Here is a 17,362-nt window from a genome sequence, read left to right on the forward strand (position 1 = left end):
ATAATATATATTATATATATATAATACATAACTGAAATAAAAGTTTTGTGATACTTAATGCTATATATAGTCATTTTTCTTTCTTTTTATTTTTTACATTATGAAAGTATGATAACACATTTATAGGAGACTTGGAAAATACAGAACACAGTTACATACAGTTTCACCATATATCACAATTATTTTTTAAGTAGAAAAATTATGATTTTTAGTTGGAGTTTCAATATCAAACTCTCAAAAATTATCTTTTATTCCTCTTTTATTTTATTACAAAAAATTACTAGTTGTGATTTATTAGATATATTAAATTGATTTCCTAATCTACTGGTGGGTCACAAATCACAGTTCTAAGAACACTGTTCTGGTTTACAGGTAACTTTCAAACCACCTAGAACCAAATGTAGTTCCTTGTTCTGTTTTAAATTAGGCTTGGGAATCCTGACTTCAGAATCAGATTAATTAGTTAAAATTTGGGATTCTTTCCTGCGGAATCAAATCAAGAGAACATTTACGCTTACTGTATTTTCAGGGAGCATAATTTGTATTCAGATATATTTATACTCAAACACAGGTATTCAGGTATATAAAATATATCACCTACCTTGTTTGCCACAGACATGCCCAGAACCTGAAAAAAATCAGAAGGAAAGGCAGATACTAGAGCAGCAGTCAGAGTTCCTTCACCCCAACCAAAGAGCCACGCATCAACCTGAAGGACAACAGTGAGGCAGGGTGTTCAGCTTTTCCAAGTGGTGGGGGCTGTTCCCTCCCTCCCTCAGATTCAAAAGGGACACCTGTGTATTGGTGGATTCTTTGCCATGGATGAATCATGACTAAGCTACAAAAGGCAGCACAAAGATTTCAAGCCTTTGGATTTCAGGCTTCTCATTTTAAAAAGGCTCTATCAGACCTTGGTAAGAAAAAGGGCACAAAACTCTTGGAAGAAAGAGCAATGAAAACTTATAAAATGAAAGTTAATGTAGCAGCTGATTTTGGAACTGAGATATAGTCAGTTCTCTGACAATGCCTGTGTTGAAAATGCAAATTTGTTACAATGAAATTGATGTATGAGGGGATACTTTTAGCGTATTCTGAATTTTGAGTTTGCTTATGTGCAGTTTTGTCTATGAGGGCAAAAAGGTGAACCAGACGAACTGAGCCTGAGGAAGACTTGCACATACACCACAGACGTCATCAGCTGCCTCTGTTTACTGTGTGTGATGAGCTGCTCTCACCCAAATCCGGCATTACAGCTGTCTGTCGGATTTCAGATATCCCTCCTTCCCACCACCGTTTCATAATAGCTCATAAATTGTGCAGTTGAATTCAGGGGTTTTTTAAGGAAAATTTCCATCATTTTTTAGTAGTATTTATCTACTTACTGTTTTTAAAATTACTTTTGAAAATTAAATTCTTGTTGTTTTTTTTTAAACTGTATCATTGATGGGGTTGTTGAATATTGTACCACTCACCCCATTTCCCCCATAATCCCTGTGGTTTTTCCTGTATTCTCTTGTGCAAAAGTTGCATTTTAGCAGAATTGACTTACCTTAAAGTGTAGTGATCCTTATCTAAAACATCTTTATCTCCTTTCTATTTTATTGTTACCAAAACTTTCCTCAGTGATGGACTTAATAGTAATATAAAATACCTTCTTAAACTATGTTTTCAGTTCTCATCATTATTTATCAAATTTCGGGTGTGTAGCATCAGAATCACATTTAGAATCTGTCTAAAATGACAGATTCAGTGATCCATCCCTGAAGACTGATTCATTGTTGTTGTTCAGTCACTAAGTCACGTCCAACTCTTTGCGACCCCATGGACTACAGCACGCCAGGCTTCCTGTCCTACACCATCTCCTGGAGTTTGCTCAAATTCTTGTCCATTGAGTCCATGATGCTCTCTAACCATCTCATCCTCTGCTGCCTCCTCCTTTTGCCTTCATCTTTCCCAACAACAGGGTCCTGGCCAATGAGTTGGCTCTTCGCATCAGGTGACCAAAGTATTGGAGCTTCAGTTTCAGAATCTGTCCTTCTAATGAACATTCAGGACTGATTTCCTTTATGACTGACTGGTTTGATATCCTGCAGTCCAAAGGACTCTCAAGAGTCTTCTCCAATACCATAGTTCAAAAGCATCAATTCTTTGGTGCTCAGCTTTCTTTATGGTCCAACTCTCACATCCATACATGACTACTGGAAAAACCATATCTTTGACTAGACATACCTTTGTTGGCAAAGTAATGTCTCTGCTTTTTAATATGCTGTCTAGGTTGGTCATAGCTTTTCTTCCAAGGAGCAAATGTCTTTTAATTTCATGGCTACAGTCACCATCTGCAGTGATTTTGGAGCCCAAGAAAAGAACGTCTCACTGTTTCCATTGTTTTCCCATCTATTTGCCATGAAGTAATGGGACCAGATGCCATGATCTTGAATGTTGAGTTTTAAGCCAGCTTTTTCATTCTCCTCTTTCATTTTCATCAAGAGGCTCTTTAGTTTTTCTTCACTTTCTGCCATAAGGGTGATGTCATCTGCGTATCTGAGGTTATTGATATTTTCTTGGGAATCTTGATTCCAGCTTGTGCTTCATCCAGCCTGGCATTTCAGATGATGTACTCTGTATATAAGTTAAATAAGCAGGGTGACAATATACAGCCTTGATTTACTCCTTTTCAAGTTTGGAACCAGTATGTTGTTCCATGTCCAGTTCTAATGGTTTCTTGTTGACCTGCAAACAGATTTCTCAGGAGGCACGTCAGGTGGTCTGATATTCCCATGTCTTGAAGAACTTTCCACAATTTGTTGTGATCCACACAGTCAAAGGCTTTGGGATAGTCAATAAAGCAAAAGTAGATGTTTCTCTGGAATTGTCTTGCTTTCTCTATGATCCAACAGATCTGGCAATTTGATCTCTGGTTCCTCTGCCTTTTTGAATCCAGCTTGAACATCTGGAAGTTCTTGGTTCACATACGGTTGATGCCTGGCTTGGAGAATTTTGAGCATTACTTTGCTAGCATGTGAGATGAGTGCAACTGTGTGGTAGTTTGAACATTCTTTGGCATTGCCTTTCTTTGGGATTGGAATGAAAACTGACATTTTCCAGTCCTGTGGCCACTGCTAAGTTTTCCAAATTTGCTGGCATATTGAGTGCAGAACTGTCACAGCATCATCTTTTAGGATTTGAAATAGCTCAACTGGAATTCCATCACCTCCACTAGCTTTGTTCATAGTGATGCTTCCTAAGGCCCACTTGACTTTTCATTCCAGGATGTCTGGCTGTAAGTGAGTGATAACACCATCCTGGTTATCTGGGTCATGAGGATCTTTTTTGTATAGTTCTTCTGTGTATTCTTACCACCTCTTCTTAATATCTTCAGCTTCTGTTAGTTCATACCATTTCTGTCCTTTATTGAGCCCATCTTTGCAAGAAATGTTCCCTTGGTATCTCTAATTTTCTTGAAGACATCTCTAGTCTTTCCCTTTCTATTGTTTTCCTCTATTTCTTTACATTGATCACTTAGGAAGGCTTTCTTATCTCTCCTTGTTATTCTTTGGAACTCTGCCCAAGATCTTACAAAAGAAACAAATCACTCAACTCCATTTCATAATCAAATTTTCTCTTCCCATATATTCTCACTTTGCAGACAAAGGTCCATATAGTCAAAGCTATGGTTTTTCTACTAGTCATGTACAGATGTGAGAGTTGGACCATAAAGAAAGCTGAGAGCTGAAGAATTGCTGCTTTGTATCTGTGGTGCTGGAGAAGACTCTTGAGAGTTCCTTGGACTGCAGGATATCACACCAGTCAATCATAAAGAAAATCGGTCCTGAATGTTCATTGGAAGGACTGGTGCTGAAGCTGAAGCCCCAATACTTTGGTCACCTGCTGAGAAGAGCCGACTCATTGGAAAAGACCCTGATGCTGGGAAAGACTGAGGGCAAGAGGAGAAGGGGACAACAGAGGATGAGATGGTTGGATAACATCATTGACTCAGTGCATATGAGTTTGAGCAAATTCTGGGAGATGGTGAAGGACAGGGAAGCCTTGCCTGCTGCAGTTCATGGGGTAGCAAAGAGTGGGACATGACTGAGTGATTGAGCAACAACAATATGTTCTCATCTTCCAAATGCACCAGATCCTATCTTCCCTTTGGTCTGTATCCTTTGAGGATGATTTTGAAGAGCTGAGCCCCTGTAATGTTTGGGAACCCCAGTCTTGGAAATTGAAGTAGCCCTGTGTTGGCTATTACCCGAGAGCACTGGCCGTAGAGAAATAGGACTTGAGATACAATGTCCTGATCAAGCCTGGTTAGGAGTTGACTCTTGGGTGCATGGAGGGCCACGGCTCCATAGATTACCATGACGTCAGTTTTGCTCAGGCTCTTTTTCCCAGAGAAAATACCCTGAAGAGGAGAAAAGAGAGACATGAAAAATATGGCTGAAGGAGTTTCTTTTCCTCTCATGATTTTTCCTAATCCTATGGGCCACTATGGGAGTTAAGAAATGGGACTGGGATTATTAAAATGAGTCTGAAGCTGATGTGCTTGCTGATATAAATTTCAACACCCAGAATGGTGTGGTGGATCTACCAGGCTTTAATAGAGGTACTTGAGAGAGGGCTTGCATTCATTTTACTCATTCTTCCTCTTCTTTAGGGGAAGCAGTGTATGCAATGGAAACTGTCCATGAGGCCTGAGGAGCCAGAAGAGGGATAAAACTAGACACCCACAGAGCTCCTCAGGTCCTCCCAGGTCAGTATGAGTGACAGGAAGTGGAGGAGATTTGTTATCTAGCTGGTCATTCTACAGGGCTTGGGCTCAGATGGTTCCAACCGGGAATAAAGACCGGGGATGGGAGCAAGTATGATATGGAGAAAGGATGTCCACGGATGGAGTCAGTGTCACTTGCCTTTGCAATGACCAAGGGGTTTGGAGGAGAAGGATATTCTTTTTACCTTACATCGATTCATGAAAAACTTTTCCCGATCTTGGAATGTTTTAAGAACTTTTAAGACAACTTCAAAGTGTTTCTCAGCACAGTATCCTAAGATAGATGTTATTCCCTAAAATCAGAAAAGACAGGGCATTTTGATGCATCAGGAACTCTAGGTGCTGGAGGTATAGGAGTCAACAGAACACACCAAACTCCTCATCCTCTTGAGTGTAAAACCAGGGGAAGTCACAAGGAAGTGACATAAAGTGAATACGCAAATCCAGTAAGCCTATAAATATATAGTATGTCAAATGGTGATAAGTGCTGTAAGAAAAGAAGAAAAAAGGGTAGCTTCTATAAGTTCGGGGAGTTGGCAATACAAATAGAGTAGCCAGACAAGTTGTCAATAAAAGGGTGACATGGAGAAGAGCCCCGAAATAAGCAAGACAGTGAGCTAATGGACTTCCTGGAAATGAGAGTTCCAAACAGAGAGAGTTTGTGCTAAGGTCCTGAGGTCCACCAAGGAGGACAGATGGAACAAAGAAGTAAAAGATGAGGTCAGAGAGAAAGTGGGGGTTGGTCTGAGTAAGGTCTCTTAGGCCACACTCAATACTTTGGATTTTTAATCTTAGACCAGTGGGAAGCAAGTGGAGGTTTTCTTGAGCTAGAGTTGACTATCATTTCTACAGGATCACTCTCCTTCTGAAACTTTACCTTGAAAAGTGTAAGTGTTAGTTGCTTAGTCCTGTCTAACTCTGTGACCCCATGGACTATAGCCCTTCAGGTTCCTCTGTCCATGTGACTCCCCAGGCAAGAATACTGGAGTGGGCTTCCATTCCATTCTCCAGGGGATCTTCCTGACCCAGGGATTGGACCCAGCTCTCCTGCATTGCAGGCAGATGTTTTACCGTCTGAGCCACCAGGGAAGCCCAAGGTTAACTTCACCCTTAGGTGATTAAAATGTTGAAAGCTCCTGTTTCACACTCTGTGTTCATATTTCCCCCTTGCCCACATTCTTTCCACCTCACTTGCTTCAGGCTCACTTCACCACTGTACCTTCATGCCAGTTTGTTCATGAGTCCTGGTTTGTTTCATTTGGTTGCATAACCCTGCTAGAGCCAGCATGAGAATCCAGGGACTAGACTTCTGTCATCAAGCTCTCAACCAGCACTGTTCTTAGATATTGGGTCTTACACTCTCTACCACCAGGAGATGCTTGGAAGAAATCTTTAAAGGCCGGTGGCCTGGTGTCTCTGTGTTCCTTGGTCATGGTGCCTTGGTTCCTTAGGTTCCTTTACATCCTAAGATGTAAACTTCTGTGACTTTCCATCTCTGGCTCCTCTCACCCCACAGTGCTCTGTGTTTCTCCTCTCCCGACCCATCTTCCTAACTTCTTAACTTCCTCCCCATCTTTCCAGCTCTGACCTATGTCCCACTGTCTTTCTGTCATGTGAGTCTGGAAAACCCCAGGCCCTGGATAAATCTGACTCTCATACTTGTCTATCACCTATCCGTATACCCCATTTGTTGGATGCTACCGGGAAAAAAAATGACACCCCTGAGAAAATTGCTGGAGTAGAAGATGATTTCAACTCCCCAAGGGGCCCTCAAATCTGCACACATATCCTATTTGTTTTCTTTAATCTATTTTCTCTCTCCAATTCCTCACAGTTGTAATTTCAGATCTTCTCTCCTGAAACTCCTTACTAAGCATTTTCTGTGAAAAAAAAAAAACTTTGAGGAGTCTATTTTCCTTTATTTTATTTGGAGGAACTTGAGGGATGCAGGCAATGTGTTGTGGAGACAGGATTTGAATCCAGCTGGTCTGACACCAGAATCAGAGCCTAGGTGTCACCTGAGTGAGAGAGTCACTCTTAGGAGAAGGAAGGCCAGCTGATCAGTGAGACTTAGAGAGTTATGTGTTAACTCCTCACCAACCCAGAGGCCATTTGCTAAGTGATTTGAGTGTGCAGGATACACTGAAGAACTTGAAGCAAAGTTAAGTAAAAGAGGAATTTGAGAAGCTTAAGTGGATGTCACAAAGTTCATCTTCCTTCCAAGGCTTGTGAATTCCTCAGACTTTGAATGATGGCCATATGGTATGCTTGGATCTAAAATAAACTTAATTGTTTTCTAGCCCAGAGCAGAACTAAAAGGGCAACTAGAATGGAAATAATGGTGCTAGGAATAATGTCAATGAGAAATAATTGAAGGCTGAATATCTGAGATGGAAAAAAGAACTAATGACAATATAAAGTCAGTTTTAAAAGTTCAGTAAGTATAATGTTTTCCAGCTATTTACAATGGGGAAAGGACCCTAAACACCTGAGAATTTCTGAGAAAGGTATATAAAAAGACAGACTATGATAATTTATTTTTTACTAGCTAGTCTTTATTCCTGGGTGGTTTCTTTTCTTAAGCAGACATCGTCTTTTTCTTCACATATGCTCTCCAGCTTAGGCTAGGGTAGGGAATAGACAAAAGCTCTTTGCAAAAGCTCTCCAGGTTTTATTTTCTCTAGGAGGAAAATCAATGATACATACCCTTACTTTCGGCTTACACATTTAATGATTTTGGTACTTACAATCATGCCCTTATGTTACAAAGCCAAGGTCAAAATATTTTTAAAATACTCTTGTTGAGTAGGAGTGACTGAAATTCATTTTTCACTATTTTCACAAATCTGATTAGATAATGAAGCACTGATTTTTAAATAGGGAAACCTCAACCTAAATGTCCATCAACAGATGAATGGATAAAGAAGATGTGGTACATATATATGATGGGATATTACTCAGCCATAAAAAGAAATGAAATTGGATCATTTGTAGTGACATGGACGGACCTAGAGTCTGTCTACAGAGTAAAGTAAGTCAGAAAGAGAAAAACAAATATTGCATATATTTGGAATCTAGAAAAATGGTACAGAGGAACCTATTTGCAGAACAGAAATAGAAAACACAGATGTAAAGAATATACTACCATGTGTAAAATACATAGTTAGTAGGAAGCTGCTGTGAAACAAACACAGGGAGCTCAGCCCTGGAAGAATGGTGGGTGAGAGGGAGCCTCAAGAAGGAGGGTATATATGTATACATATAGTTGGTTTATGCTGTAGTACAGCAGAAAATAACATATTGTAAAACAGTTAGACTCTAATAATAATAAAAATAGGGAAGCCTCATTTTTCTGAAAAATTCTGTTGGACTATTTTGAATGTATGTGTGGATAATTCTGCGTGGATAATTCTGGATAAGTAAGCTATTAATGTAAGAACTGCCAGCGGTTTTCCAGAGGGAATTCACTATCATTGTCATGAGAGGAAATTGAGAGAAAGTGGTCCCACCTGTCGTTGGTCCCCCAGGTGGTGGGGAGCAGCCAGAAATTCCTTAATCTGTGAGCTGACAAAGTCCACATCTTGGCAGGATGCCAAGGTGGTTCCCAAGGCTTTCCAAAGAAATTTCTGGAAAACAAAGGACAAGCAACAGAATGTTAAAAGTTGGAAAGCAAGACTGATAAAAAGTAGAAAGAGTAAAAACAGTCATTCAAAAAAAAAAAAAAAAAAAAGACATTGAGTTGACTTAGGACTGCTTGCTTATCAAGCACTTTCGCATATTGTCTCTTTTTCAAAATGTTCCCTCCCCACAGGCTCTGTCCTCTGCCTGTGCTCTCCTGCCTTCCTCTATGCTGTGTGCCCTGCCATCATAATAATACCTTTTATTACCTACTGTGATTTTTAATTTTCTTATTGTCTCTATGCTCAGAATTTCAGTTCTTGGTAGCAGAGGTTTTCACTGATTATCTATGTACAAATAAGTGTTAATAAGTTCTTATTGAATAAATATGCTCAATGAAAATTGGGTTATTTTGAAGACAATGTCATCTGATATTTTCAAACTTCACAGTATATTGACTTGGTTTATAGTTTAAGAGATTTAACAGTAGTTTTGAAAGTAATACCTTGGCTTCTCTACCATTATCTCTCTCCAGAAGTGCTGTCAGACTGGTGTTAGGAATGAAGCAGAAAAGTCACATAAGAACTTTCACATACACATGTGTCTTCGGTAATGAACACTGAGTAAATTGAGGAAGGAAAGCACCCAGTGGAGGAATGCTGGTGACAGAGCATGTCAGGAATCATTCTGTGGCTTCCACCCGCTCCAGAGGCGGTGAGAGTGTGGGATCCATTATGCCAGCCATACGCTGGGCACTTCTGTAGTGTCAGGATGGAGAAAAGGCAAGTAGAACAGGCACTGCTTCCTGTCATCTTTCATCGGAGGCCATGCAGAGTTATTGACTAGGGGCAAGGGACAGCCCTGCAGTAGCTTGTGTTTGAAAATCACAGCACATGCCTGGCTGTAAATAGGTGTATGAACATGCAGGTATACAAAGCAATTCAATACCAGACTGGCATCTTTTAATTTAGAATGTCCGTCTTGTTACAGAAAGGAGAGAAAAATGGCCAGTTGGAAGTCCACTCCAAAAACTGCAGAGCTCAAAGGATTGTAGCTCTGTGAGTGGTCATTAGTAATCAGAAAGGATCTATGGGACAGGAGGAATGGAAAATCTAGGCATAACAGATAAAGACAAATTAGCACATTCAGGAGAAATTGTACAGATTAATCTGATTTGGGATGGGAGGGGGCCATAAGGCTATAAAACAGGTGGAACAGAGTAAGAGTAGACTTGATCAGAGTAAGATTCTGATGAGGGAGCATCCACTCCATTCTCAGTTGTCTAGGCAAAAGATCCCCTGAGTGGGGCCAAAGCTGCTAGAGTCTATTTAGTTTCATCTTGGGAGAAGGGTAGGAGAGAGGTGGGAAAATCTTGTGCTGCAGGAATATTGATTTGAGGAAGGAGGAAAATATATTGTATTATAATATAGCTTCAGTGCCTCCCAGTACTGCTGACCTTTTGCTTATCTGCTGAATTTTATCAGATTCAATGAATAGTGCATTCACACCTGGGGACTTGGTTAGGAATCCCAGAAATCAGAAAGCCCGAATTGGGGGAAAATTGTGGTTGATCGTAAAATAGCCATAATCTTTCTATCTCATTTCTGTCCATGCTTCCCTGCTATGGGAGTTTGTGATTCCTATCAAGACAAGTCTATTTCTCCATTCTTTGGATCTGGGCTTGCCTTGCAACTTGCTTTTGTCACTGGAATGTGGTAGAAGTGATAGCACGCCCCCTTTGAGCTTAGACCTCAAGGATCTTGCATGTATCATTGCCACCACCATGAGAGCAAGCCCCTGATAGCCTGCTGCAGGATGAGGGACTGCAAGGAGCAGAAACAAGCTGTCCTAGACAAAATCATCCCAGACCAGCCAATCCCCAGTACACCCCAGTGAGGCTAGTTGAGATCAGAAGACTTCCCAATTGAGTCTAACCCAAACAGTCAACCTGCAAAATCCAAAGCTTTTTAGGTGCCCATTATTTTAAGCCACTAAGGATAGCTTGTCATGCTTTTAAAGCTACTTGGTACACTCCTAGTTTTCTGGTGTCAGGCATAACAGATGAGAGCCATTGAGGCAGCTCGTTGTTTGAATTGTTTTGTCTACTCACACCACCATTATCTTGAACTAATCTTGTGGGTTTGGGAGCTATTGGATGAACAGTATTACATAAGATGCAGAAGGCTGGTTTGTGTATAAGAAGATGAGGCATTGCTCACCAAATCTTCCTGATGGGTGTGTCTGTAGGCTGGGTAGGCCAATTTGGAGAATCAGTACTCTCTACCAAATTAGAGAGTCAATCAATGAGGGGAATTTTGAAAATTACATAGAAGAGTTGCAGGTTGCTAATAAAGAACTTGTGGAAAGAGACACTTAATCCTGGGAACACAATGATTTAGGAAATGATTTTTTCCAGGGAAAAATTTAGGATTTGAAAATGATGTAAGAGAGTTGTAGGTTGATAATAAAGGATTTGTGGGAAGAAACACTCAATACTGGGAACACTTAATAACTGAGCAAATGTCTTTCCAGGGGGGAATAAATTTTGGAATGATATAACCACAGTGATAACTACAATCTACTTTTTATTGAACACATGCCATGTGCCAGACACTTTACTAGGGTCTTTATATACTTTATCTCATCAAACCCTTATAACAATACAATCCTCAGAGAGAGATAAAAATTTCCATCTTATTGGTGAGTATACTGAGGCTCTGAAAAGGTTAAAAATTTTACCAAAAGCTGCATTAGTAGTTAAGTAGTGGAAGCTGAATTCAAACTCCATTTGGAATGAATGGTTACAGTGTGGAGGGTTTGGTAGAGGTCATGTGTAGAGAGAGGAATGAAAATTGGTAAATTTGTAAAAATGTAAATTTGAGCGTTCTGTTTTTTTTTTTTTTCAATTAAAAAAAAAATGATAGATTATTTCCCGCAGCCAGCCTCACATGAGTGGCCCAGTGGAATGCAAACCAAGACATAAACTGGCATTAAACCAGTGCTATGGTTAAGAGGCTGCTATTTGCTCTCGAGTAATTTTTTTTTTCCTTCTCTAGAACAGAACCTCCAAATTTTGGTCAGGCATGTATTTATCTTAAAGGCACTATACTCAGCAGTTTTCCTTGCAGATAGGCTGTGGCCCTGTAACTTTGGGTCAAATAAAGGTAAATAGAAGGGAGCATTTTTCTAACCACTTCTTCCTCCTTTGCATTGCAGTGCAGACAAGCTGGAACTTGCACCACAATTTTTGGTCATAAATTAGAAGGTATGGTCTCTGAGCTGAAAAACCAACCTTCTCAACAGAGGTGTTGCTGTAACTGTCCATTTGCTGGTTGAAATCCCGACTCAGTTGAATGGTCCAGGCTACCTCACTGATCTTCCATAACGATTCTTTGAGCAACTGTTGTAGGAGGTGAAAATCAGATATGAATGTGACTGTTTAATGTGTTTTCTTGCTACTTTTCTGTTACAATATATTCTAGAAGTATAAAATGTATACTATATGGGATTATTCCTTTTCCCATAAAAACTTGATTACTTTGAAACTTTTCTTCTTATTTTAGAAGACATACTCTGTATTGTTCTGAATTTCCAGTAAGAATCAGATCCACAGGAAGTGGAAGTTAACTTCATGTAAGTGCCTTCTGTTTTCCTTTTAAATAAAAATTGCCAAAAGACTTACAATAGAAACTCATCCAATCTGAAACTTAAATTGAAGTTAACATTTTTCAAGGTTTCAGTAGATTTGGAAAAACTCCACTTGTCAAAGTTAGTTTGCTTTATTATTTACTAAGAAAAAGGGACATTTTTGGAATAGTGAGTTAAAGGCCTTGAAGAACCAATTAGATATACAAGCACAAGTTGCCAACTTCAACTGGAGTAATGAAATATTCCTCATTTCATCAATTATTTTGAGCCAGGGCCACAATCAGTCATCTGAACCCATGTCTTTCTTTATTGAACCATATATGAAGAGGTGTTTTTGTCTTTTTGGAGGACAAAATCCATTGCAATTTCTAAAATCTATGATTTCTCCTGCGTTTTCTCTATCTTAATCTTAGAAAGAACACAGTGTCAAAACCATTGAAAAAGTTTGTGAACATGTTTTCTTAATAAGAATTCATTCGATGGATCTTTTGAAAAGAAAAAATTGTACAACCTTGGCATTATAAGGGAAGAAAGCAAATGTAGACAGTTTTGGAAAAAGAAGCCAAGAAGTATACTCAAGATTGGAGGAAGGGAAAGTAATGTTCTCAAGGCTTCAAGAACTTTCCTTCCTAGTAAGAACAGTTATTTTAAAATGGTAAGTGGGGAAATAAGGTAGAAATTATGATAGAGGGAGGGAGGGAGAGATAGAAGAAGCATGAATATAGGAGGAAGATAGATTCTAGACTTAAGGAACAGGAAGAATAGAGCTGTTGCTTTCAAACCTCATATTGGATAAGACTCATTTGTGAGCGTCATCAAGACCTGTAAGCTGTCAGGTACCCCCTCTTAGAGATTCTGATTCTAGAAGGGGGGTTTTAGGGGTAGAGGTGTTGTGGAGACATCACTGAAGTATTACATTTTATAGAAATTATAGTTCACATGAAAAGATGCTCAGCATTGCTAATTATTAGAGGAACACAAATCAACTCTAAATGTCCATAAACAGAGAAATGGATAAAAAAGCTATGGTACATATATACTGTGGAATATTACACAGCCATAAAAAGGAATGAAATAATGCCATTTGTAGCAACATGATGGATCTAGAGATTATCATACTAAGTAAGTCAGAGAAAGATAAATATCATATGATATCACTCTTATGTAAGATATAATTTTTTTAAAAAGATGCAAATGAATTTATTTATAAAACAGAAGTAAACATAGATATCAAAAACAAACTTATGGTTACCAAAGGGAAACATGAGAAGGGGAGGGATAAATCAGGAGCTTGGGATGAACACAAACATGTCTACTATATAAGATAGATAGCCAACATGGGGGCTTCCTAGTGGTGCTAATGGTAAAGGACCCGCTCACCGATGCAGGAGATGTAAGATATGTGGGTTTGATTCCTGGGCTGGGAAGACCCCCTGGAGGAGGGCACGGCAACCCAATCCAGTATTCTCGCCTAAAAAATCCCATGGACAGAAAAGCCTGGCAGGCTATAGTCCATAGGGTCACAAAGAGTTGGACACTACTGAGGTGACTTAGCACAACTAACAAGGGCCTACAGTATAACACAGGGAACTCTTCCCAATATTCTGTGATAACTTATATGAAAAAATAATCTAAAAATGAATGAATATATATGTATAATTGAGTCGTTTTGCTGTATGCCTGAAACTAAGACAATATTGTCAATCAGCTTTACTCCAATAAAACTAAAATACTAAAAAAATCTAGTAAATTTTATAATCAAAATCCTAAAAAGTTATTTGACAGGTCCTTTTTAAAATATAAATTTAAAAATCATTATAAATACCCTTAGCTTACTTTTAAAAACACACCTTTTCTGTAATACATAGTAATAAATACATCCCCTCAAAACTGCCCCCAAACAAAAACAAACTACAATGAGGTACTACCTCATTAGATTAGTATGATTAGAATGGTCATCTTTAAAAAGTCTACAAATAACAAATGCTAGGGAGGGTGTGGAGAAAAGGGAACCTTCTTACATTCTTGGTGAGAATGTAAGTTGGTACGGCCCCTGTGGAAAACAGTATGGAGGGTCCTCAGAAAATAAAAAAATAGAATTGCTATATGATACAGCAAGCCTGCTCCTGAACAAAACTATAATGCCAAAAGATACATGCAGCTCTGTGTTCATAGCAGCACCATTCACAATAGCCAAGACACAGAAGTAATCTAAGTGTCCATAAATACATGAATGGATAAAGAAGATGTGGGACATAAATACAATGAAATACTACTCAGCTATAACAAAGAACAAAATAATGCCATTTACAGCAAGATGGATGCAAGTAGAGACTATCATACTAAGTGAAGTAAATCAGAAAAAGACAAATATCATATGGTATCACTTATATGTGAAATCTAAACTATGACACGAGAACCTATTTATGAAATAGATACAGACTCTTGGACATGGAGACCAGACTGGTGGTTGCCAAGGGGGACAGGGAGAGGGAAAGGATGGAGTGGGAGGTTGGGATTAGCAAATGTAAGCTTTTATATATAGAGTGGATAAACAACAAGGTCCTACTGTATAGCACAGAGAACTATATTTAATATCCTATGATTAACCATAATGAGGAATGTATATGTATATATATAGATATGTAGAACAGAATCACTTTGCTGTACAGCAGTAAATCAATAAATTCAATTAAAAAATAAAGAAGCCATAGTTAATTTCTATATAGGTGGTTTATGCACTGAAACTCTGTTGGATTAAAAGCTTCCTGGCTGTGGGCTCCTTGATCTTCTGTGGACTCCTAAAACCAATGTGCTGTTTGTAACGCTAATGTCCAAGTCCTATATGCAAGTCCTATCTTATAGTTTTGGGGATTTGACATTATGGCACTGTTGGCTGTCAAAGTCCAAAAAGTTATGGATGAGAGTAAGATTCTTTTCTGGAGAAGGGGTGCAATATGGTCTTTTGGTGTTTAGACATCAAGAAAAAGATAATGAGAAGCAGATATAGGAGGAAATGGAGTTGTATTTAGGAGCAAAGAAGTGGAAATTATGTTAATTTCTATTTCTCTATATGAATGATGAAAGAATGCAATTGGAAGGAGAGGAGAAAACTTGAAAATTAGAGAAGATTTAAGAAAGAGGGAGAAAAATATTAGTACGTGAAATCTTCAAAACTGTCCTAGATTCTGAACCAAATTGAAGACTAAAGATAGTTGTTCAAATTATGGTAATTCAAAGAGTACAGTTGACACGATCACATCTAATAGTCTAACAATTTTCTCAAGAAAAGAAATGCTGTTTTCTGCCCTTGGGAATTTAATTCTTTCTGGTCAAGGTGAGTAATTTTAGGTGGTTTCATCACCCCATCATCAACAGTTGGTCTGGGAGCCCTCTTTACCTGAAGCAGCATGGTCTCCCACAGCACGATACTACTGTTCTTTCCTAGAAACAGAAATTGATGCAATAAGGGCAAAAAAAAAAAAAAAAAAATTCAAGATGTACTTCTCCCTTGCCAGGTTCCCACTGGATGATAGTGTTCCATTTTCAGTTTTCTCCCTACACAGGATGGTTATTTAAGATTAAAATTACTATGTTAGCAATCTTAAATTGCTAGTTCATGGTAAAAATCCAGGCTTTTTGCCAATTTCAACAGTACTTACTGAATGATAGTATTTTAATATTCTAGCATAGATGAATAGTAACATTTTAGAATACTACCAAAAGAAGACTTCTCTAAATACAAGAAAAAGACCAGATCACAAGTAAAAGTTCTTGCTAAGTATGTAACCCACCTGGCCTTATTACAGTATAAGTATTTGGTAGAGAAATGGAACCTGAGGAGTCTAAGACAAAACAGAGCTGTCCACCTTGCATATCAAGTTCACTGTCCTTATTGTCTAGCATGAACACTCATGGCTTAAGACACAGAAGGGATGCCTTGTTCTTCGTGCTCTTGCCTCCTTGAATAAGACCTGATCCCATGCACTTGTACCTTCCAAAGGCTGTAGGAGTTCAGGTATGCGTGTTTTCCACAGCTCTACTAAATTTGGGTGAATTATCTCAGGCAATATCTTCAAAAGTCCTATTGCACCAGCCCCACGCAATTTCCCCACACTAGCGAGCATAGATATTACCTGGAGGATGGAAGAAAAATTACTGATCAACTCAGGGGTATTTAAAGGGCTCACCGACATTTTCCTTTTAATCATTGTTCTGGATTCCCTAGAATCCTTCATTAGATAATCTTTTAACAGACCATCACAGACTATTCTAGAGTAAAGCTAATACTTAGACATCCATCTGTCCAATTTTTTTCTGCAGATAAAAGTGAAAAAGTGTATGGAAGGCATCAACTGAAAATAAATGAAATGTACTAACAGATCTATCTGTGAATTAAATAAGGGCACGTGGAGATACAACTGGAGTAAATGATGCATATGTGGCCAAAAGGAGAGAGAGAGAAATCTGAACAACAGATATGCAATTTGCTTGAATCATTCTCACAGATCAGATTCAGTTTACGCTTATTAAAAAATCATAAATGAAGTTTTAGGAAACATTTCAGAGTTAGGAGATAATCTTGCCAGGAATAAATTTTCATGAGTGTCATTAATATAGCAGAACATTTATTATGCCGTTTTAGTGTTTCTTTTGGTTTGGAGTATCTTTGTCGCTTTTACTATCATTTATTTGGAACTGGAAATATCTGCATTGGTTTAAATTGATCCCGCCTTGATTTTTCATAACTCACTCACCAGAAGTCTGGCTAGTAGCTGTTGTGGTGAAGGAAGTTTCACTAGAAAGAGAAAGCAATTTTCATTACTGTTATGGGGACTAGAAAAATTCAGATTGGGGCTGGGTGTACGAGCGAAGCCCTGTAGCCCTTCAGGAAACGAGTCTCATAAGAGAAAAGTTTTGCTTTGTTTTTGAATGTACAAACCAGCTCCTGTAGAGATGACAAGTGCTGTTGATTCTTCGGCATTCTTCTTCTTTCTTTCCTCTGCCATAAACAGAATCCTGATGATATTAAACAGGTATTTCAGCGTTCCTGTATATTCTGCAGGTACCACGAAAGTCAGGATTCTGGGCCATAGCACCTGTGGAAAACGAAGGCAAAATGAAAGTGCTGCTTGTTCTTTTCCATTATTCCTCCCTGGTCCTCACTGTGTGTTTCCCTCTAGTTTAGAAAACTTCCTCTCATTTGTTATTATTTTGCTCTTTGGGCCAAATCAAAATGAAATCATGAAATCCGCCTCTGCTGAGCACATTCATTTTCAGGCGCTACTGGCCATGAGTGTTTCTCCATGGGGTTGCTGCTGGAAT

The 17,362-nt window shown here is 38.7% G+C and overlaps 1 protein-coding gene across 1 annotated transcript in view; it reads right to left on the minus strand.

Moving 5' to 3' along the window:
• MROH2B (maestro heat like repeat family member 2B) overlaps window positions 1-17,362 on the minus strand; it is a 72,639-nt gene that overhangs the window by 32,974 nt on the left and 22,303 nt on the right. The window contains exons 14-22 of the mRNA XM_086362317.1: window positions 16,980-17,136; window positions 16,795-16,835; window positions 16,032-16,173; window positions 15,438-15,481; window positions 11,682-11,789; window positions 8,281-8,397; window positions 4,957-5,064; window positions 4,253-4,405; window positions 602-628 (exon numbers count right to left, since the gene is read on the minus strand). Coding sequence (XP_086218443.1) covers window positions 602-628; window positions 4,253-4,405; window positions 4,957-5,064; window positions 8,281-8,397; window positions 11,682-11,789; window positions 15,438-15,481; window positions 16,032-16,173; window positions 16,795-16,835; window positions 16,980-17,136 — 897 coding nt within the window. The remainder of the gene's footprint in view (window positions 1-601; window positions 629-4,252; window positions 4,406-4,956; window positions 5,065-8,280; window positions 8,398-11,681; window positions 11,790-15,437; window positions 15,482-16,031; window positions 16,174-16,794; window positions 16,836-16,979; window positions 17,137-17,362) is intronic.

The sequence above is a fragment of the Bos grunniens genome, chromosome 20 (assembly GCF_055505025.1).
Source record: "Bos grunniens cultivar Pamir isolate PY7600 chromosome 20, Bosgru_T2T1.0, whole genome shotgun sequence".
NCBI classification, from domain to species: Eukaryota; Metazoa; Chordata; class Mammalia; order Artiodactyla; family Bovidae; genus Bos; species Bos grunniens.